Raw genomic sequence first — 23,487 nt, forward strand, 5'->3', positions numbered from 1 at the left:
TAGTTCTTTGGCCCATTTTTTGATTGGGTCGTTTATTTTTCTCGAATTGAGCTGCATAAATTGCTTGTACATTTTTGAGATTAGTTGTTTGTCAGTTGCTTCATTTGCTATTATTTTCTCCTATTTAGAAGGCTGTCTTTTCACCTTGCTTATAGTTTCCTTTGTTGTGCAGAAGCTTTTAATTTTAATTAGATCCCATTTGTTTATTTTTGCTTTTATTTCCAGTATTCTGGGTGGTGGATCATAGAGGATCCTGCTGTGATATATGTTGGAGAGTGTTTTGCCTATGTTCTCCTTTAGGAGTTTTATAGCTTCTGGTCTTACATTTGATCTTTAATCCATTTTGAATTTATTTTTGTGTGCGTTGTTAGAAAGTGATCTAGTTTCATTCTTTTACAAGTGGTTGCCCAGTTTTCCGAGCACCACTTGTTAAAGAGATTGTCTTTAATCCATTGTATATTCTTGCCTCCTTTGTCGAAGATAAGGTGTCCATAGGTGTGTGGATTTATCTCTGGGCTTTCTATTTTGTTCCATTGATCTATATTTCTGTCTTTGTGCCAGTACCATACTATCTTGATGACTGTGGCTTTGTAATAGAGCCTGAAGTCAGGCAGGTTGATTCCTCCAGTTCCATTCTTCTTTCTCAAGATTGCTTTGGCTATTTGAAGTTTTTTTTGTATTTCCATACAAATCTTGAAATTATTTGTTCTAGTTCTGTGAAAAATACCGCTGGTAGCTTGATACGGATTGCATTGAATCTGTAGATTGCTTTGGGTAGTATACTCATTTTCACTATATTGATTCTTCTGATCCATGAACATGGTATATTTCTCCATCTATTAGTGTCCTCTTTGATATCTTTCATCAGTGTTTTATAGTTTTCTATATATAGGTTTTAGTTTCTTTAGGTAGATATATTCCTAAGTATTTTATTCTTTTCGTTGCAATGGTGAATGGAATTGTTTCCTTAATTTCTTTTTCTACTTTCTCATTATTAGTGTATAGGAATGCAAGGGATTTCTGTGTGTTGATTTTATATCCTGCAACTTTACTATATTCATTGATGAGCTCTAGTAATTTTCTGGTGGAGTCTTTAGGGTTTTCTATGTAGAGGATCATGTCATCTGCAAACAGTGAGAGTTTTACTTCTTTTCGAATTTGGATTCATTTTATTTCTTTTTCTGCTCTGACTGCTGTGGCCAAAACTTCCAGAACTATGTTGAATAGTAGTGGTGAAAGCGGGCACCCTTGTCTTGTTCCTGACTTTAGGGGAAATGCTTTCAATTTTTCACCATTGAGGATAATGTTTGCTGTGGGTTTGTCACAGATAGCTTTTATTATGTTGAGGTATGTTCCTTCTATTCCTGCTTTCTGGAGAGTTTTTATCATAAATGGATGTTGAATTTTGTCAAAGGCCTTCTCTGCTCTATTGAGATAATCATATGGCTTTTATTTTCCAATTTGTTAATGTGGTGAATTACATTGATTGATTTGCAGATATTGAAGAATCCTTGCATCCCTGGGATAAAGCCCACTTGGTCATGGTGTATGATCTTTTTAATGTGTTGTTGGATTCTGATTGCTAGAATTTTGTTGAGGATTTTTGCATCTAGGTTCATCAGTGATATTGGCCTGTAGTTTTCTTTTTTTGTAGTATCTTTGTCAGGTTTTGGTATTAGGGTGATGGTGGCCTCATAGAATGAGTTTGGAAGTTTACCTTCCTCTGCAATTTTCTGGAAGAGTTTGAGAAGGATAGGTGTTAGCTCTTTTTGAAATTTTTGGTAGAATTCAGCTGTGAAGCCGTCTGGACCTGGGCTTTTGTTTGCTGGAAGATTTCTGATTACAGTTTCAATTTCCGTGCTTGTGATGGGTCTGTTAAGATTTTCTATTTCTTCCTGGTTCAGTTTTGGAAAGTTGTACTTTTCTAAGAATTTGTTCATTTCTTCCACGTTGCTGACAGTAGTCTCTTATGATCCTTTGTATTTCTGTGTTGTCTGTTGTGATCTCTCCATTTTCATTTCTAATTTTATTGATTTGATTTTTCTCTCTTTGCTTCTTGATGAGTCTGGCTAATGGTTTGTCAATTTTATTTATCCTTTCAAAGAACCAGCTTTTGGCTTTGTTGATTTTTGCTATGGTCTCTTTTGTTTCTTTAGCATTTATTTCTGCCCTAATTTTTAAGATTTCTTTCCTTCTACTAACTCTGGGGTTCTCCATTTCTTCCTTTTCTAGTTGCTTTAGGTGTAGATTTAGGTTATTTATTTGACTTTTTTCTTGTTTCTTGAGGTATCCCTGTATTGCTATGAACTTTCCTCTTAGCACCGCTTTTATAGTGTCCCACAGGTTTTGGGTTATTGTGTTTTCATTTTCATTTGTTTCTATGAATATTTTGATTTATTTTTTGATTTCTTCTGTGATTTGTTGGTTATTCAGAAGCGTGTTGTTCAGCCTCCATATGTTGGAATTTTTAATAGTTTTTCTCCTGTAATTGAGATCTAATCTTAGTGCATTATGGTCAGAAAAGATGCTTGGAATGATTTTGATTTTTTTTTTTTTTTTTTGAATTTATCAAGGTTAGATTTATGGCCCAGGATGTGATCTATCCTGGAGAAGGTTCCATGAGCACTTGAGAAAAAGGTGAAATTCATTGTTTCGGGGTGAAATATCCTATAGACGTCAATTAGGTCTAATTGGTCTATTGTATCATTTAAAGTTTGCATTTCTTTGTTAGTTTTCTGTTTAGTTGATCTGTCCATAGGTGTGAGTGGGGTATTAAAGTCTCCCACCATTATTGTGTTATTGTTAATTTCCCCTTTCATACTTGTTAGCATTTGTCTTACATATTGTGGTGCTCCTGTGTTGGGTGCATATATATTTATAATTGTTATATCTTCTTCTTGGATTGATCCTTTGATCATTATGTAGTGGCCTTCTTTGTCTCTTTCCACAGCCTTTGTTTTAAAGTCTATTTTATCGGAAATGAGTATTGCCACTCCTGCTTTCTTTTGGTCTCTATTTGTGTGATATATCTTTTTCCAGCCCTTCACTTTCAGTCTGTATGTGTCCCTTGTTTTGAGGTGGGTCTCTTGTAGGCAGCATATATAGGCGTCTTATTTTTGTATCCATTCAGTCAGTCTTTGCCTTTTGGTTGGGGCATTCAACCCATTTACATTTAAGGTAATTATTGATAAGTATGATCCCATTGCCATTTACTTTATTGTTTTGGGTTCGGGTTTATACACCCTTTTTGTGTTTCCTGTCTAGAGAAGATCCTTTAGCATTTGTTGGAGAGCTGGCTTGGTGGTGCTGAATTCTCTCAGCTTTTGCTTGTCTGTAAAGCTTTTGATTTCTCCTTCATATTTGAATGAGATCCTTGCTGGGTACAGTAATCTGGGCTGTAGGTTATTTTCTTTCATTACTTTAAGTATGTCTTGCCATTCCCTCCTGGCCTGAAGAGTTTCTATTGAAATATCAGCTGTTATCCTTATGGGAATCCCCTTGTGTGTTATTTGTTGTTTTTCCCTTGCTGCTTTTAATATTTGTTCTTTGTGCTTGATCTTTGTTAATTTGATTAATATGTGTCTTGGGGTGTTTCGCCTTCTGTTTATCCTATTTGTAACTCTCTGTGTTTCTTGGACTTGGGTGATTATTTCCTTCCCTCATTTTAGGGAAGTTTTCAACTATTATCTCCTCAAGGATTTTCTCATGGTCTTTCTTTTTGTCTTCTTCTTCTGGGACTACTATAATTCGAATGTTGGAGCGTTTCATATTGTCCTGGAGGTCTCTGAGATTGTCCTCATTTCTTTTAATTCGTTTTTCTTGTTTCCTCTCTGATTCATTTATTTCTACCATTCTATCTTCTATTTCACTAATCCTATCTTCTGCCTCCATTATTCTACTATTTGTTGCCTCCACAGTGTTTTTGGTCTCATTTATTGCATTATTCATTATATATTGACTCTTTTTTATTTCTTCTAGGTCCTTGTTAAACCTTTCTTGCATCTTCTCAATCCTTGTCTCCAGGCTATTTATCTGTGATTCCATTTTGATTTCAAGATTTTGGATCATTTTCACTATCAATATTTGGAATTCTTTCTCAGGTAGATTCCCTATGTCCTCCTCTTTGGTTTGGTTGGGTGGGCATTGCTCCTGTTCCTTTACCTGCTGGGTATTCCTCTGTCTCTTCATCTTGGTGATATTGCTGCGTTTGGGGTGGCTTTTCTATATTCTGGGAATTTGTGGAGTTCTCTTTATTATAGAGCTTTCTCACTGTGGGTGGGGTTGTATCAGTGGCTTGTCAAGGTTTCTTGGTTAGGGAGGCTTGTGTTGCAGTTCTGGTGGGTGGAGCTGCATTTCTTCTCTCTGGAGTGCAATGGAGTGACCAGTAATGGGTTATGAGACATCAATGGTTTGAAGTAACTTTGAGCTGCCTGTATATTGAAGCTCAGGGGTGTGTTCCTGTGTTGCTGGAAAATTTGCATGGTATGTCTTGCTCTGGAACTTGTTAGGCCTTGGGTGGTGCTTGGTTTCAGTGTAGGTATGGAGGCGTTTGATGAGCTCCTATTGGTTAATGTTCCCTGGATTCAGGAGTTCTCTGATGTTCTCAGGATCTGGACTTAAGCCTCCTGCTTCTGGCTTTCAGTTTTGTTTTTACAGTAGCCTCAAGACTTCTCCATCTATACAGCACCGATGATAAAACATCTAGGTTAAAGATGAAAAGTTTCTCCACATTGAGGGACACCCAGAGAGGTTCACTGAGTTACATGGAGAAGAGAAGAGGGAGGGGGTAGTTAGAGGTGACTGGAATGAGATGAGGTGTGATCAAAAGAGGAGAGAGCAAGCTAGCCAGTAATCACTTCCTTATGTGCGCTCCACAGTCTGGACCGCTCAGAGGTATTCACGGAGTCATACAGGGAAGAGGAGAGGGAGGAAGTAAACAGAGGTGGCCAGGAGGATAAAAGAGGGAAATGAAAAGAAGAGAGACAAATCCAGCCAGTAACCAGTTCCTTAGGTGTTCTCCACCATCTGGAACACACAGAGATTCAGAGTTGGGTAGAGAAGAGAAGGGGGAGGGAAGAGACAGAGGCCACCTGGTGGAGAAAAAGGCGAGTCCAAAGGAGGAGAGAGTGGTCAAGCCAGTAATCTCGCTCTCAGGTAAAATTGGGTAGTGAAGTTTGGGTTTTTAAATGTACAAAATTGACAACAAAAACCAAAAAGCAAAGATTAAAAATCTAGAGTAGAGGTTGGATTTTCAAAAATACAATATTAAAGAAAAGAAGAAGAAAAAGAAAAAAAAAAGCCACAAGAATTAAACAACAACAACAACAACAACCACACATAGACTATATATGGCATTTGCTTTAAAAAATAGGGTCTTTTTTTTGGAAAAGTAATAGTAGGTTATAGAAACAAAAATTAAAGGAGAAATAGAGGACTTAACAATTTTAAAAAGTTAGAAAAAAAGAAAAAACAACCACTCAACAACATCAACAAACAACAACAACCACAACAACAAAAACAAAAGAAAAAGAAAAAAAAGAATGATCGTAAAAATAGTAAAGGTATTTCTGTGACTTTCTCTGGTGTTGTGGGCAGTGTGGGGTCACTTCCAAGGTGGTTCCCTCTGTTTAACTTCTTCTGTTTGCTGGTCTCTTCAGTGTCTGATTTCCGTCCTGACACGGGGGGGTGGTGGTGGACACTTTTTTTTTTTAGGCTCACTTGTTCAGTCGTGCTGTGGGGAGGGAGGGATGCTGCAAACAAATAACACTGTCATGTGCATGCAGTGTCTCAGCCCCGCTGGGCCTGCCCCTGCTTGCGGCGCACAAACCGCTCAGGCTCTATGTTGCTCCGCCGGGAACTGTCTGAGGCCGGCCCTAGGCTGCGTGCACCTCCCAGGTCTAAGCCGCTCAGGTTCGGCACTCAGGTAGCCCTCAGAGGCGCAGATTTGGTTGGGACTGCTTTTTGTGCCCTTCCCAGGTCCCAGTAGCACAGGTGTGTGGCGAGCATGGTCTCTGCGACTTATCGCCTTTCCTGTCTCTGCTGCTCAGTTTTCTGGGTGTACCACTGGCGCCCCTTGTGAGGCAGATGGTGACTGTCCAGTACCCCCAGAAGTCTTAGCAGAGAAGCCTGTTTGCAGTTTGTTAGGTAAAGTCTCTCTGGGGCTGCGATTGCCCCCTTCCAGCCCTTACGGCTCTGGCTGCCTGTCCCTGGCAGGGGATGGTCTGCAGCTGGCTATTTCCGTTCCGTCCTTTGTTCTGTGCGCGGTCCTGGCGGTGTCTTATGTTCGAGCTTTTCACGTGGTAGCTATCCCACAGTCTGGGTTGCTAGCCCAAGTTAGTTCGTTTTGGTTACATGTGGGGTGTTCCTGCCCGATTCTTAAGAAGCACTGCAGCCCGCGCCTCCTGCTCCTCCCTGCCCTGCCCCCACTTGCTAGTGGTGGATGCAGGCTTCTGCGCCGCTTTTCCACTGGGGGCTTGTAATCTGTTGGTTTTAATTATTTATTTATTTTTCCTTCCTGTTATGTTGCCATCTGTGCTTCCAAGGCTCGCCACAGACTCGGCAGGGAGAGTGTTTCCTGGTGTTTGGAAACCTCTCTTCTTTAGATTCCCTTCCCAGGATGGGATTCCCTTCCCAGGACGGAGCTCTCTCCCCACCTCCTTTGTCTCTTTTTTCGTCTTTTATATTTTTTCCTACCTGTTTTTGAAGACAATGATCTGCTTTTCTGGGTGCCTGATGTCCTCTGCCAGCATTCAGAAGTTGTTTTGTGGAGTTTGCTCGGCGTTGAAATGTTCTTTTGATGAATTTGTGAGGGAGAAAGGGGTCTCCCCATCCTATTCCTCCGCCATCTTAGGACTGCCTCATCTTTTGGTAAATTACCATTTTAAACCACTACAAGTGGTCAACTGGATTTTGAATTTGAATCTTAATCTGTCACATACAAACTCTTGGAAAAGAATGGGATACTATTCTCTATGTTGACACCTCCTCCCATTCAATTCTGTTTCTACTGTCAATTATCTGGCAACACCTAATTGATGATTGACCAAATATTCTTAGAATGCTTCTGAATTAAAAAAAAAAAAAAAGAACTCTGTATTCATTGATTCACTCATGTACTACTCAGAGTAGGCAATGACAACCCACTCCAGTACTCTTGCCTGGAAAATCCCATGGACAGAGGAGCCTGGTAGGCTTCAGTCCATGGGGTCGCTAACAGTTGGACACGACTGAGCGACTTCACTTTCACTTTTCACTTTCATGCATTGGAGAAGGAAATGGCAACCCACTCCAGTGTTCTTTCCTGGAGAATCCCTGGGGCGGCGGAGCCTGGTGGGCTGCCATCTATGGGGTCGCACAGAGTCGGACACGACTGAAGCGACTTAGCAGCAGCAACAGCATGTAGTACTTTGTCACCCAGACACCAAATTGGACTGAGTTATTGTGTATATAATAAACAAATTTGGTTAACTAGTATCTCTACGTTACTGAAGAGCTTCCCTGATAGCTCAGGGAAGAATCTGCCTGCAATGCAGGAGACCCCAGTTCTATTTCTGGGTCAGGAAGATCTCCTGGAGAAGAGAAAGGCTACCTACTCCAGTATTCTGGCCTGGAGAATTCCATGGACTCTATAGTCCAAGGGGTCTCAAAGAGTTGCACACAACTAAGTGACTTTCACTTTCACTTGACTTGCATACATTACTGAGTATCATGGAAGAGGGAGAAAGCAAATGAGAGTAAAGCTGTATACTTGTGATTTTCAATTATTTTTTATATCAAAATTCATAACTGCCTACATCACTAAGAATCAACAGCACACCCATGTACTGACTAGTTATAAAGTTTATTTTATGAAATTTTCAATAGACACGCACTGTCACCAGTAATGTCTCTTTAGTATTATAGTAGGTGGCAAACAATCTTAAAGGAAACCAACTCCAAATATTCAGTGGAAGGACTGATGCTGACGTTCCAGTACTCTGGCCACCTAATCTGAAGAGCTGACCCATTGGTAAAGACCATGATGCTGGGAAAGTTTGAGGGCAGGAGGAGACGGGTGTGACAGAGGATGAAACGGTTGGATGGCATCGCTGACTTAATGGCATGAGTTTGAACAAACTCTGGGAGTTGGTGAAGGACAGGGAAGCCTGGTGTGCCTCAACCCATGGGGTTGCAGAGAGTTGGACATGACTCAGTGACTGAACAATTAAGTGGCAGAAAGCACCTACTAAAAACAGTATTTCAGAAACTCAGCAAATTTTGGTTTGAATTCTTCTAACTACTCAAATGAGAAAATGTCATTTTTTTAATGGAGAATAAAAGCCCTTCATTGATATATGTTAGCAGCTTTGCCATCCAAATATTTCTTAGTTAACATTTAATTGACCTAAATATTTACAAATTATTTATCCAGTCATCCATCAACATTTTATTGCTCAGAACAAAAGTTTGCCTATTTAAGCATCCTTTCTAATTAAAAATCAGTCAAGTCAGTCCTGGGTTTGGCCATCTATCAAAACCCCAGTTATTGTTCTGATTGCATACTTCATTCTTTGGCTATGAAAAATAAACTAATTATTGGATATTAAAAGCAATGAACATTTGAAATTTACTGTGAATACACAATGATCAAGGCTCAAAAACCATGTTGCCAAAAGCCTCAGTCAAGTACAGTACAACACTCTAATTTTAACACATTAATCTTTATTACTATCATTGCCACAATTGTCAGATGGTACTCAAGGAAAACTCAGACAAGGCTCACTATAGTCCCCACAAGAAGAGTCTTTTTCAGTGATGCTTTCTGATCATCTACTGCTCATCAATGTGATCTTTTCACCATAAAAAGCATTGACTGCCACATAACTGATAAGTTAACTGAAATTAATCTCAGAATGGATTGCTTTATTGATGTATCTTATACATATATAGAGAGAGGTCATAGAAGTAGAACATGGGGTGTTTTTTGCACCTAAGACTCTCTTTCATATATTATCTTCATCCTTCCTTTTTTCTTTCCTTCCTTATTTCCTTCCCCATAATACAAGCTCAGGAGGTAGATAGGCAGGGTTTGAATAGTGTACCAACCTAGTGTCTTTTCCTACTTCATGTAAGGTACCAACAGAGTTCAGTATATCCATCGCTTCCTTCAAAAGAACACCACCTTGCCATGGCCAAGACAGCAGGCAGGGGACTGACTTTTGCTGAGTGACTTAATTTTACCATCAGCAATTTGGAGGTACTTATGTATGAATTATAGTCATCCCCAGCAGGAGATGATGAGTAGCATAAGTCTTTTGTTCTGAAGATCCAAACTGTTGTTAAATAGCTGAACTTCTTCCAGGAACAAGGCCCCAAACAATGTTTATGAAGCAATCAGTCTGACAGGCTAAAATCTGGAGTTATTGGATTAGTCTCTTGGAAGCTCTTCATAATAATCTACATTTAAAGTACATCTCTTTCTCATGTCGGGGAGGAATAATATGGGAGTAAAAGAAAAAAATTTATGATAATATGTCATTTACTGCTTGGGGATGTAAAGTTTGCCAACCCACACTTATTTATCATAAAACATCAATATTCAGAATGTTTTACAACCTAGCAATAAATTGGAAATTTGCATATTAACTTTTAGAGAAGAAATATTGTTATTAATTATTCTCATTATGGAACCTGAAACCAATTATATTAAAATTAGAGTCACAAATATATTCATAATTGTGGTATACACATTATGGTTTTAGATATTAATGGTAAATCAACATTATGACAACATCAAGGAAGCCTATAATTAAAAAACTAAAAATAAACAAAATAATAATGAAGTCTATGAAAGGTTGTAAACATATTTAGAAATCAAGTTTGTGTCTACAAAAGAAACATTTTACTAACCACTCACATCTATAGTTTCAACATGAATTCCATGAGAAACAGTAGTTTTAGCTGTCATAGGGGAACTACACCTGTTATCTGCCCAAAAGTAAGGTGGCCAGATTCCGATGCTGGGTCCTCTCCCTTCCACTGCACCCTTGGTTAAAGTTAGCTCATTTCACTAATCTGCAGATTCTTAATCTATGAGATAAAATTAATGCCTATACTCCTTCAGGTTATGTTGAAAACTAAATGGATGCTTCCAAAGTGCTTAGCATAATCTCTGACGTGGAGTAACTAAATCGTAATAAAAAATAATAACAGCTCACATTTATTAATGTGTGCTAGACAATACTCTAGGAGTATTTTGTTGTTATTCCCGTCGCCTAGTCATGTCCGACTCTTTGCAACCTCATGAACTGCAGGACACTAGGCTTTCCTGTTTCTCACCATCTCCTGAAATTTGCCCAAGTTCAGGCTATTGCTTCCAGCCATTTCATCCTCTGACGCTCTCTTCTCTTTCTGCCCTCAATCTTTCCCAGCATCAGGGACTTCTCCAATGAGTTGGCTGTTTGCATCAGATGAGCAAAATACTGGAGCTTAAGCTTCAGCATCAGTCCTTCCAAAGAGTATTCAGGGCTGATTTCCCTTAAGATTGACTGGTTTGATCTTGCAGTCCAAGGGACTCTCAAGAGTTTTCTCCAGGACCACAGTTTGAAGGCATCAATTCTTTAGCGCTCTGCCTTCTACACACTCCAGCTTTCACAATCTTACATGACCACTGGGAAGACCATAGTCTTGACTATACAGACCTTTGTCAGCAAAGTAATCTCTCTGCTTTTCAACACACTGACTAGGTCTGTCATAACTTTCCTGCCAAGAAGCAATCGTCTTCTGAATTCATGTCTGCAGTGATTTTTAGAGCTCAAGAAGAGGAAATCTGTCACTACGTCCACCTTTTCCCCTTCTATCTGCCATGAAGTAATGGGGCTGAATGCCATGATCTTACTCCATTTTATGGATAAAGAAACTGAGGCAGAGAGAAGGACGCTGTCCCAGGTCACAGGGTTATAGAATAAACAATTTCAACCGAGGTACTCTGACCTCAGGACTTGTGTTCTTATCTCATATATCTAACCTCTTAATAAAGGTTAGTTGTTATTCTTATTTTTAAAAGACAGAAAAGAAGTGGAAAATAGGGGAAAGAGAAGAAAAGACAGATGAAAAACATAGAGGCAGCTATTTCATCATTTTTTCATGTTAGGAATCATTCTGTGCTTTTACTAGGAATTATTCTCATGCCTTAAAATTTAATCTTCATAACAATCCTAAAAAAGAAGTATTGGATGAGAAGTCTCAGTTCTAGCAGCAGTATAAAACACACAAAGTGGAAGAGGGCAATGGACAACATTGCACTCTATTTAAACTTAGGCAAAAGAGTATCTCAGTTTCTCAAGCCGACATCCACAAGTTTTAAAATAGTGACTTGGATATTTTGTAAGCCTGTAAGTGTGTATTACTTTTAAAATCCATATCTATACATCAGAGAACAAAATTGCCCTGTTGACTAACTGTGCAAGGTGATTCTCAAGCAGATTTGGGCTGGTATGGTGGTGCTAGGGGTAAAGAACCCACCTGGCAATGCAGGAGACATAAGAGATGTGGGTTTGATCCCTGGGCTGGGAAGATCCACTGGAAGTGATTGTGGCAACCCACTCCAGTATTCTTGCCTGAAGAATCCCCATGGACGGAGGAGCCTGGTGGGCTACAGCCCATGGGGTTGCAAAAAGTTGGGCATTACTCATGCAACTGAACACATATGCCCACTTGGTTGCGAAGTGGGTGGTGAGGATGGTGGAGCTGGAGCACTTCATTCTATATGGATACAGCCCCTGAAAAAATCCCCACCATGAAGCAGTGAAAAATAATAAACTGAAATTCCTTCCAGTCCTGGCCTGATCTTCTGATTCAGTTGCCTACCTAAGAATTAAAGAACAACCAACTTGCTTTTCCCCTTGCAAGGTGGAGAGCTGAAAGGAAGTTGCTAAACACTTTACTGAAACTATGCATAATCTCAGGCCAGGTTTTGAGGATACAAATCAACTTCAGTGGAGTTTTTGATGTGCTCAGTGCATGAACTTTTTTATTAGGCTAAGGCCTCCTGACCCCAAATACCCTTATCTGGAATTAGGATACTAACTGTCTTCTACACAAGCTCAAGGTAGAAATATTTGCATCCATCTCCAAAGCACTACCAAAGGAGCATCAGAAAGTCCTTGAACAGAGTGGTTCAACTCATGTCCCACACATGGCCTGATGACTTTAACATACAATCCTTATAACTTATTCATTTATTCAACAGTTATTATTGCAAGTTTACTAAATGCCAGGTGCTGGATAGACCCTGGTAAACTAATCGATAAAGTTTGCTAGCCCAAGGTGAAACGCAAGGACTAGATGGTGGAAAGGGCATTGGTAGTCTGCCATTAGAAATAGGCTCAGTGACAGATAGAGAAGTGGTTGCCCCGGCTTAATATTGCAGAGGATGGAAAACAAAATGTCCTCCAAGTTACATTACAACACTCTACGCTCATGAAAATGTCCACACCTCATCAATTGTGCTGTGCCTGTTTAATCAAGGAAAGATTTCTGTCCTGAAGATATTGAACTAAGAAAAGTGGAGGTCCTTAGAGGCATCACCTCCATTAGCTATAATTTTTGCTTATGTGAATTAATTCATTTTTTAAATGCTGAATACAAGAGATTACCAAATTCTGTCTATGAAAGCAGCATGATAATATTTTAAAAATAAACCATAATGATATCAACCTTATAAGAGTGTCATACAGATAAAATTATAGAAGGTATATAAATGAGATTTGAAGGTAGAACATATTAGATAAAGATGAAGAGTTTTTTTCCCTTATAAATCAAAGTGAATCTAAAGCAGACACAGGACAAGGTGCCCCAGATTAGGAACTAAACCTGCTGTTCTTTGGCTTATACTTATTAATTATGTAAATAACAGTAATGTGGTTATTTCAATATTTAATTTTTTTAAAAAAGATACAAGTCAGGAAAACATTAAGGTCCATATCAGCCATAAAATCATTTAATTAAAACTGAAGAAATAGTCTCACTTGTGTATTACTGTACAGTAAGTATGATCAAAAGAAAATATTTTTTTTCCCTCAATGATTATGAAAATGCTTGGGGAGAAAGCAAACATTCAGTAACATTCAAAAGATGTGATTGTCATACTTTACCTCATGTCACTTAAAAATAGATATTTTATTCTAAACAATTAAAAAGAATTTTTGAAGAGAGTCAATGTCTTTTAATTTTTTTTTAATTTAAAAAGGATAGAAAAGAAAGATCTACAAACTACATTAATAATCAAGGTGACAGACTCTAGAAAGTGACTACAAGAGAACGGGTGCAAGTTTACAAAAAATATGTATCATCCCCCAAATAAATTTATACTTATATTTTCTTTGTGGTATCATTGAATAGGTAATTGATAAAGGAATTCCTTTATTCCTATATATAAATCATTCTAGACTCTGGAGATACAGAGGGGTCATGGAGAATCCCAGGGACAGGGGAGCCTGGTGAGCTGCTGTCTATGGGGTCACGCAGAGTCAGACACGACTGAAGTGACTTAGCAGCAGCAGCAGCAGAACTTAGATTATATTAAGGGAGTCGAATGGAGAGAAAAAAGAAATACACAAAATTGTTTCATGTCATGGTAAGTCCTAATGATTGAAAAAGATGCTGTTATGTAGAAAAGTAGAGGGCTACAAGAAGACAGACAGAGGACAGGAGAAGAAGTGCTGCTGCTGCTGCTACTGCTAAGTCGCTTCAGTTGTGTCCGACTCTGTGCGACCCCAGAGAGGGCAGCCCACCAAGCTCCTCCGTCCCTGGGATTCTCCAGGCAAGAACACTGGAGTGGGTTGCCATTTCCTTCTCCAATGCGTGCAAGTGAAAATTGAAAGTGAAGTTGCTCAGTCATGTCCGACTCTGTGCGACCCCATGGACTGCAGCCCACCAGGCTCTTCCATCCATGGGATTTTCCGGGCAAGAGTGCTGGAGTGGGATGCCATTGCCTTTTCTGGAAGAAATGCTAGGAACTGCTTTTTCAGAGACCGTGTCTAGGTTAAACATGCTGCTACTGCTGCTTCTGAGTCGCTTCAGTCGTGTCCGACTCTGTGCAACCCCATAGATGGCAGCCCACCAGGCTCCCCCGTCCCTGGGATTCTCCAGGAAAGAACACTGAAGTGGGTTGCCATTTCCTTCTCCAATGCAGGAAAATGAAAAGTGAAAGTGAAGTCACTCAGTCGTGTCTGACTCTTAGTGACCCCATGGACTGCAGCCTACCAGGCTCCTCTGTGCATGGGATTTTCCAGGCAAGAGTACTGGAGTGGGTTGCTATTTCCTTTGCCAATGCATGAAAGTGAAAAGTGAAAGTGAAGTCGCTTAGCCATGTCCAACTCTTAGCGACCCCATGGACTGCAGCCTACCAGGCTCCTCTGTCCATGGGATTTTCCATGCAAGAGTACTGGAGTACATTAGACACGCGTGCGTGCTAAATTGCTTCAGTCCTGTCTGACTCTTCTGCAGCCCCATGGACTGTAGTTCACTATGATCCTCTGTCCATGGGATTCTCCAGGCAAGAATACTGGAGTAGGTTGCCATGCCCTCCTCCAGGGGATCTTCTCAACCCAGGGGTCAAATCTGCATTTTCTGCACCAGCAGGCGGGTTCTTTACTACCAGCGTCACCTGGGAGGCCCAGGTGAGACATGGTGCTATGGAAAATTTCTCTTGGGAGGTCATATCTCATTTGAGAACAGAAAATCATAGGAAGTGAGCATGTGAAGGATCCGGAGAAAAGCAAATAAGGCAGGGAGAGTGAAAATATCAAGGCCCTGGTGCAAAAGACCATTTGTCATCTTCAAGAAATGAAAATGAGACTATGGTAATGAATTTGAGATTTATTCTAAGTGCAGTACAAGGTGTAATGCAGGAAAGTGGAATGATCTCATTTACATGTTTAAAAGATTACTCCGGCTGTTTTATGATAAATGGTTAGGGAAAAGCTAGAGAAGATGCAGAGAGAGCAGGTATAAGCGGATGTGTAGAAACACTACATCTTGATTTCCACCAGGCAAAGGTCCTCATCACTCTAAGAACAAGTAGGAGAAACGGGTACAAGTGTAGCATGTTCAGGTAAATTTGTAGCTAATTGAACAAGAGTATGTGAAGGATATTGATTTATAAATTTAATCTCATTTTAGTGGACATTCTCTACTGGCAGGCTGCCCTGTCCAGGTCAACATCTTTTATCAATTATTTGAATGGACACATACTTATCACATTTCCTGCTACACTGAACGAGAAGGATAATCAATACGCCAGATTTTTTTAAAAAAGATTTTAAACTATTTCAACTGTGATGGAACAAAGGGTCACTACTCAGAAGGTGAATATAATAGAAGTAAATATAATATTCTGAATTTAGGCAATAAAATAACATGATTGGGGAGCTCTAGATTAATAGCCATTCATGAAAAATCAATCCTCTGAAATAAAGTTGAAATATGAGATTGGAACTTTAAAAACAAAAACAAAACCAATGAGTATCATTGTCAGTCCCATTCGCCAAAAGAGACGCTAATTTCATAGGATACTACTGTTCCCACTGTCCTCTGCAAAGGTCAAGATACATGCATAGAATTAAGTACATTTCTAAAGGGTCATTGCTTGATATATAATTGAGTGCAACTGTGTTGTGAAGAAATTGGTTGTGGATTAAGTACCTAGAGAAGAAAATAAATATGGGACAGGGAGTATGGCCATATTTTCAGATTTGAATCCTAACCAAAATGATAAAGTACCAGAAATTAAGATGAGAGATTTAAATACCTACTTCAATTTCAAGGAAGAGATATTTGAACTTGTTTTTGTGTTTTTGCACAACTAGAGCAACTACAGTTCAGGATGCTTTGTAATGAACAGAGAAGTTCTCTGTCTTCAGAAGTTTTCAAACTGAATGATTATCAACCAAGGATTCTGAGGGTTGTAGAATATTAGGCATGAAGAGTGGGGAAAGCAGAGTAGATGCCAAACTCAGGCCACTCAAATGCAAAATGAGTGAGAGAGCTTTTACTTTGGCTGAACTGTCCTATTTAAACGTGCATCTGACTCTTTATGGCCCCATGGACTGTAGCCCACTAGGCTCCTCTGTCCATGGAATTTTTTAGGCAAGGATACTGAAATGGGTTGCTATTTTCTCTTCCAGGGGATCTTTTCCATCCAGGGATGGAATCCACAGCTCTTGTGTGTCCTGCATTGGCAGGTGGATTCTTTGCTACTGTGCCACCTGGGAAGCCCCTGTTTAAATGACTGTAGCTGAATATGAGATTCTGTCTTTCCAATATTTTTGGTAGTAGAAATGTATGGACTTTTACAAAAGGAGAGTCTTAAGAGTTAGTAATTTATGTTTTAATTGTCATAAATTAGAAAAACGAAAAGTTGCTCCTGGTATGTTAATCTCTTTTCTGGTGCTATTATTGTTACTGTTTTTTAAAATTTCCTACACTGTGAAATCCAAAAATAAAGGAAATTTAATACGGAGGTTTCCCTACTCTAGGAGTTTGTGATCATTTTTTAAAATGAATACAAGAAAATCTCCTTGTTAAATATAAATATTAGATTTGTGTTAAACCAAGAGAAATAAAGACTTTGGTTCTATACCACTCAATCAGATATGCCCTCCTTTTTTTTTCTGCTCACCTTAGATTGTTTGGAAGACTACCTCAGAAGAAATTAAAAAATAAAATAATCCTCGAGTTCCATATATACCTAATACTTAGAAAACTATTTCTCAATTAATAAAAATGCCACCAAATGGCAATAATAGATTAAGCACTGGGTATTAGGTATATTTGGTGTTGAGTTTCCCAAGAAGATTTTATTAATGAGACTATTTTACAGTGTTACTGCCAACAGATTTTGTAATTAGGAAACCTTTGACATTAATGCACCGCTATATGAGTTGGGATTTTACACAAGGAAACATATAATCATAAGCAAATACATAAATGCTTTAAAATACAGCTGAACAGCCATCCTCTAAGGCATCTATTTTAAATGTGTACTAACTGCTCCTGTCCGTGGATTTTACTTTCAACTTGCTATTTCTAAATTCCACTATTTTTCCATATGCTCACAAACTTTTATTAGACAGTAGTCTTAAGAGATGGCAAATTCGTTTTTGAATGTTCTAAACCCGAAATGGAAAAGGTAAAGCTTTGATTGTCTCTACTTTTTGTTTATGTAATGGCTTTCAAAATGTCCCTTTTCTTTCAAAGAAGAAAAAGAACTAGAGAATTACAGGATTAATACACTACCAAGGTTTTCTTTTCCAGCTGTGAGCTTTGTGGCTAAATCATTTCGTACATTGATTATTAAGTTACTGGCAGTTCCATTGCTTGCTTATACACACTCTCCTTAAAATGTGTGTGTGTATAACCTGTTGTATATGTAAACTTTATGTGTATAAATTTGAGTGTATGTGAATTTATGTGTATAGAGCATGATATAACCAAGTTATCATATAGTCAAACTATCTCAACCCTTTTAAGTTCAGAAGAATACATCTTCCCATTCAGATTTACCATTTATCCCACAAAAAAAGATATTTTGCAAATATTACAAAAGGTAAAGAAGACCAATATGATAAATTGAAATCTCTTTGATCTTTAAGATAAACTGCTTTAAAGGTTGATTGGTACAATGGCACAAAAGTTCAAAGTCACATTTGCAATATGATATAATTGCTACTTACAAGCAAACTGAAGCTTTGCTTCTCTGCTAACAATTGTCCCAAACGAGTTTGTTGCTATGCACTGGTACATTCCAGCATCTTGGGTTTTATTGGGGTTATTGATCAACAAGCTGCCTTCAACAACACTGTAGCGGAAATCCATACCAATGTCAACATCTGTTCCATTTAACTTCCACCTATAGTATAAAAATGCCAGTAGATAAAGTTTTGTAATATTAAACAATATTTCTGAATTGTCTAAAATATATATAAAAAAGCTACAAATAGCATGAAATATCATCTGTGACTTTTTTTTTTAACCATGGTAAAAAAAAAAATTAGAAAAGCTCTACATAGAAATGGTGTCAACACAAACGTTTATGACATGAGCACATCCTTTTTAGGTAAACTGATATTAAAATTTTAACACCTGTTTTTATGACTATTTACAGTGCTACAGACACTCCACTCCTTATTTTCTTTTTTGGAAATTTTCCGTAGCATCTTGTATAAGCATCTTCAAATAGCACTCCTCAGTAAAAGTTCTTTTTCTGGTTTGCAGTCATTCTTTAATAGGTCTATAGAGATAACAGAATACCCCACTTTCGGGTAGTTGGCTGAGTATTTGATGAAATTGCAGCAGATTTGCTTTGACTTGGTCCTTAATATGACTGAAATGGCTGACTACAAAGCAGAGGAATTCTATTGATTTAGAGCTGTCTTAGGAACCAAACTAGCCTTAACCGTGTATCACTTTGAAGATCTCCTTAGCTACTGGCACTCAAACATCAATCAACCAGCCCAATAAACTGTAGATCAGCCCATTAGGTAACAGACACAAAGAGGGTTTTCTTGTTTGTTTACTCAGATCATCTAAATCTGAGTACACAGTCTGGCCCAATAAATTAGTTTTAGTAGGACTCACACATTTAAACAGCAAAACTTTAGTAACAAAATCTACTTTTTGTTTCCTTTCTTTTTTACTAAATAGCCAATAACATTCCAGACAGCTTATTTTAACCAAAGGGCCTTTCAGTAAGTTGTTTTAATATGCACAAACTTTCAAACTAATATAATACAATGACTGTCTTGTTTTTTCCCTCTTCCTTCCCCACTATCCTACATAAAATATTGGCTTGACCAAAAAGTTCATTTGGGTTTTCCCATAACATCTTACAGAAGAGCCCAAATGAACTTTTCGGTTAAACCCAAATCAGGTAACGAAAACAGCATAGTCAGAGTGTCTGAATTATCATCAACAGTTTCCTAGGAGCATTCACCCTAGGGGACTAAAAATAAAGCAAGACTAGAGCACAGAGAAAATTGATCAGAAGCAACAACAGGATTAAAGAGTGAGAATCAGTCATTTTATTTCCTTCAAACCAACAAATAAAAAACACAATATTTAAATGCACGCATATACATACTCTTATGTATCAAGTACTCTTGCCTGGAGAATCCCATGGAGGGAGGAGCCTGGTAGGCTACAGTCTGTGGGGTCGCAAAGAGTCAGACATGACTGAGCGACTTCACTTTTCACTTTCACTATATACATATATACTCACTGTGCACCCTCTTATAACATTCTGGGGCACTCGGGCTGGTGTGCATTGTGTAAAAGGATTTAAATGAAAAAATGAAAGGTCAGTTACTTTCAGATTTTGGATACTGGTTATCAACAAAAACACATTAGGGTGAGTGCTTTTTTTCCACCAAGATGTCTCTCACACTGCAATCTTAAACCACACGTTTTCTAATGAAGTCTTCCTCAGTATCCTTGGTCAAGATAAATCACAGCTCCCCCCAGCCTCCTACGGAATTCTCCTTACTTGTTTAGGTGGGCATTCTGCCTTCACTTTAGATAGTGTGTCTGTATCAAGTCCTGTCAGTCACTTAGAACTTGACACTCAAAGTTCTCAATCAATGCTGTGGCATTTCACTAAATATTTTACTTCTTGGCTGGATATTTTAGCTGTGTGCGTACACAACTTATGAAGCATCCTAGCCTAACACAGCATCAGTTCAGTTCAGTCGCTCAGTCGTGTCCGACTCTCTGCGACTCCATGAATCGCAGCACGCCAGGCCTCCCTGTCCATCACCAACTCCCGGAGTTCACTCAGACTCGTGTCCATCAAAGTCAGTGATCCCATCCAGCCATCTCAGTCTCTGTCGTCCCCTTCTCCTCCTGCCCCCAATCCTTCCCAGGTGTATGTTTGTTCATGTCTGTGTCTTTGAAAAGTGAAAATATAGAAACGGGCTGGGGAAGGTGGACCTGATCGAGAAATGGAACATAACTCTTTGTGTGTTTGTTTATAAGAAGATGGGTTTTAGAAATTGAAACTGTTCTTAAGCTTGACAGTAATTCTGTGTTCTGACACAGACTAGAAAGTAATAAGCAATAAAAAGAGAACAGCCAGGTTATATCCTAGCAGGTCTATATGCTCATGAATCTCCAGAGCTGACTGCCTGCCCTAGATATTTTTTGAGTCAGCTGGTCACATCTCTATCATAACTCTCACTTCAAATGATAGTGGAGCAATTTAACATGACAAATCTAAAAGCTCAAAGAGGAAATTGCAATATAATGTGAGCCACAAGCAGAGTATGGAACTTGGGAATGAGACCACGTGAGTCTTTTTAGAAAAGTCTTTGTAGGGAGAATGAGAACACCTCTGCGGGTCTGTCTACACATGCCATCTCAACTTAAATGTTCTGTAGAAAGTCCATTAATCTCCTTTATTTCCCGCTTTTACGTACAACGCATTATTTAGAAAATAAAGCACTTGCTGTGAAATGCAGCTGAGTCTCCTTTACAAAGCCCTATACCAAGTTTTATTGCAATGCAGTCACTATTCATTCCAGTTGAATGGGGACTGCACTGAATTCCTTATCTTATTCCATACTGAAACAGTCTTGAAAAATTCACAATTTATTTTCAGTGTTTGAGGAGTCTTTTAAGAACTGGTCAGAGAGAGGTATGCTTATTTGGCACACAGAGATTTTCCCAAGGGCCAAGACAAATGGGTGAGTCTCCTAAGCTGATTTCTGCATCACTTGGGGCAACACAACACCACCCTCTTCAGAGGAGGGTCTGTGCACAACCAAACACTGTGAAGCTCTGGAAGGTACCATTTTCAGATCTTAGTGGGAAGCTATCTATGGGATGTATTGTAGCAAAACATCCCCTTTTCTTTGTTCACTATTTCAAATTGGCAGCTAAGAAGGGGAAGGACCTTTCTGACCTGGAATCTGTAGTCTGCAAACCAAGCTGAATACTAACTTCACAGTCAAAGTACTTCCATCGAGTACTTGACCATCGTTTCTGACAGGAAAGGAAGGCTGAGAGCCATAGGTAATGTCACATTTCCTCAGGGAACTTTAATACAAGGCAAGTGTGCACAAGTCAAAACTTCCTAAGTTTTTCTGGGTCTGAGTCAATCCTTTCAAAATTGAAGGGCAGGAAACTGAAAAGATAAGGCTCTGTTCAGGGAATACACACAAAGAAGAGAGGCCAATCAGGGTGCTTGAGGGAAAAGCCTAATGGCGAAGACCTCCATGGAGAAATCACCTTGAATTTCTCCCCCTCAAAGTCAGCCTGAGCCCAGATAAAGTTCAGCAAGAAAGATGTTGAAAATATCTGATCTCTCCATTCTTTCTCTTGCTCTTTCCTTCAACAAAAGGGAGTTTTTTAGCTCCTAGGTACCAATGAGCTATTATTTCATGAGAAACTGCTGAAAGTATAATAAAGGAAAAGAAAGTACACTGTAACCGATTCCTAGGGCATGTGATTAAAAGTTTTCTTCTCAGTGTTTCCCAGCAATCTTTAAAAACATAATAGGTTTCTGTTCCTCTGCTTGTTTTAAATAACAAAGCAAGCCCCTATATCTAGAAACACAATGCTACAAAGGCAGAGTTAATTAAAGGTCACACTTTGGGGAGAAACAAAGCAGCAACTTGCCAGATTCTGCTGCAAATTTTCTTTTCATTTATTGCTCACATTTGAACTTACACTTGGTGATGTACTAAAAACTGGGGGCCATTATATCATCATTTATGTGTGTAGGAACCTTTTCCTCTTGCATTTATTTATTTATGTATTTTTACTACATTAAGCATTAAAAAAATATTTCATATAGCTTTGAATTCAACTTAATATAGGGAGAATAACTACATATTCAGATGTGTCCAGGGCAGTTTTGGGTATAAACTTATTGTCCTAGAAAATGATTAACAGTGGCCTTTCGCTCTCATAAGTGTCCTGGTTTGGATGATAAATACATGTTCATCCTAATTATATGGTCTATTGGAGAGGATATTTTTTTCTTTCTACAATATATTTCCTTTTTCCATCCCTATGACAAAAGATCATTAGCCCTAAATTCAGTTAAGTATATCCTTTTCTGGGAAACTTTTATTGACATGCTCCCTCTCTTTCCTGAAGCAGACCTTCTTTCCTCATGATACCCTAGAACCTGGACATCTTTTTCTCACACTTAACCTTGTACTTCCTTCTCTAGGCACTCACCACCAAAGCATACTACTTGAACATGTAGTTTATTCAGATTTGAATTCTTCAAACCTAGCATGGTACTGGAACATTGCAGCTGCTTAATATGGTGGTTTAAACACCTTTCCTAAAGGATGTATTTTTTAGAATCCTAATATACACCCTAGTTCAAAGCAGAACTACCATGAAGGAATCTTGTGTGGAAACCCTACATAATTCAGCCAGGGTCATTCCTGAGTCAACTCCATGGACTAGATTTCAGCCTGAAAAATCAGTGAAATGGTCCAATGAATAATGCTATGTTTGATGAATAAATGAACTGGCACACAAACTAAATTGTAAAATAATTTCTACTATGTTAATGCCACCATCCTTCCAATTTGAAAAGTATCTACCTCAGCTCAAATTCTTCCTCTGTAACTCTTGGATGATTCCAATCTCTTCTTCCCCTAAACTGTGATACACATACCATACATTCTTTTGGTTTTCACATACTACTACATAGTGATTATTAGCTTAAGGTTTATATCATTAAATGTGAATAGAGACAAAATTATATTTATAAGATACATGTAAGTTACAAAGAATCACAGGACAGTAAAGATCCCTAAGAAACAGAATATTATTACTTTTGAAGTCTCCTATTTCCATTTTCATTCCAATCATTTCCCTCTGAATGGTGCGTGATAACTCCAAATTTTTGCTATTTCATTCTTTTGATTTTCTTTATGATTTTATCATGTATGCTAGTATCCTTAACCGGAGAAGGCAATGGCACCCCACTCCAGTACTCTTGCCTGGAAAATCCCATGGACAGAGGAGCCTGGTAGGCTGCAGTCCATGGGGTCACGAAGAATCGGACACGACTGAGTGACTTCACTTTCACTTTTCACTTTCCTGCATTGGAGAAGGAAATGGCAACCCACTCCAGTGTTCCTTCCTGGAGAATCCAAGGGATGGGGGAGCCTGGTGGGCTGCCGTCTCTGGGGTCGCATAGAGTCGGACACGACTGAAGTGACTTAGCAGCAGCAGCAGCAGTATCCTTAAACAACTACTCTATCTTACCTGCTTTGGAACTTAATAAATACAGGATTGTACTCTTTGTATTTTTTTGTGATTTGCTTTGTTTACTCAAAGTTATGTTCCTGTGATCGTGTTGTTGTGGCTCTAGTTCATTCATTTTCACTACTTCATTGGGTTCCCTTGTATGAATATGCCAGGTTATATTCAGTATACTACTTATGCTAAATTTGTTCTTGCAAATTTCTGTCAATCTGATGAGTTTGA

The 23,487-nt window shown here is 38.7% G+C and overlaps 1 protein-coding gene across 1 annotated transcript in view; it reads right to left on the reverse strand.

Annotated features, from left to right (window-relative positions):
• The window catches only part of CNTN4 (contactin 4), a 425,127-nt gene that overhangs the window by 335,810 nt on the left and 65,830 nt on the right, over positions 1-23,487 (reverse strand). Inside the window, exon 3 of the mRNA XM_068982346.1 lies at positions 17,715-17,890. Coding sequence (XP_068838447.1) covers positions 17,715-17,890 — 176 coding nt within the window. The remainder of the gene's footprint in view (positions 1-17,714; positions 17,891-23,487) is intronic.

This window comes from Capricornis sumatraensis, chromosome 10 (assembly GCF_032405125.1).
Source record: "Capricornis sumatraensis isolate serow.1 chromosome 10, serow.2, whole genome shotgun sequence".
NCBI lineage: Eukaryota > Metazoa > Chordata > Mammalia > Artiodactyla > Bovidae > Capricornis > Capricornis sumatraensis.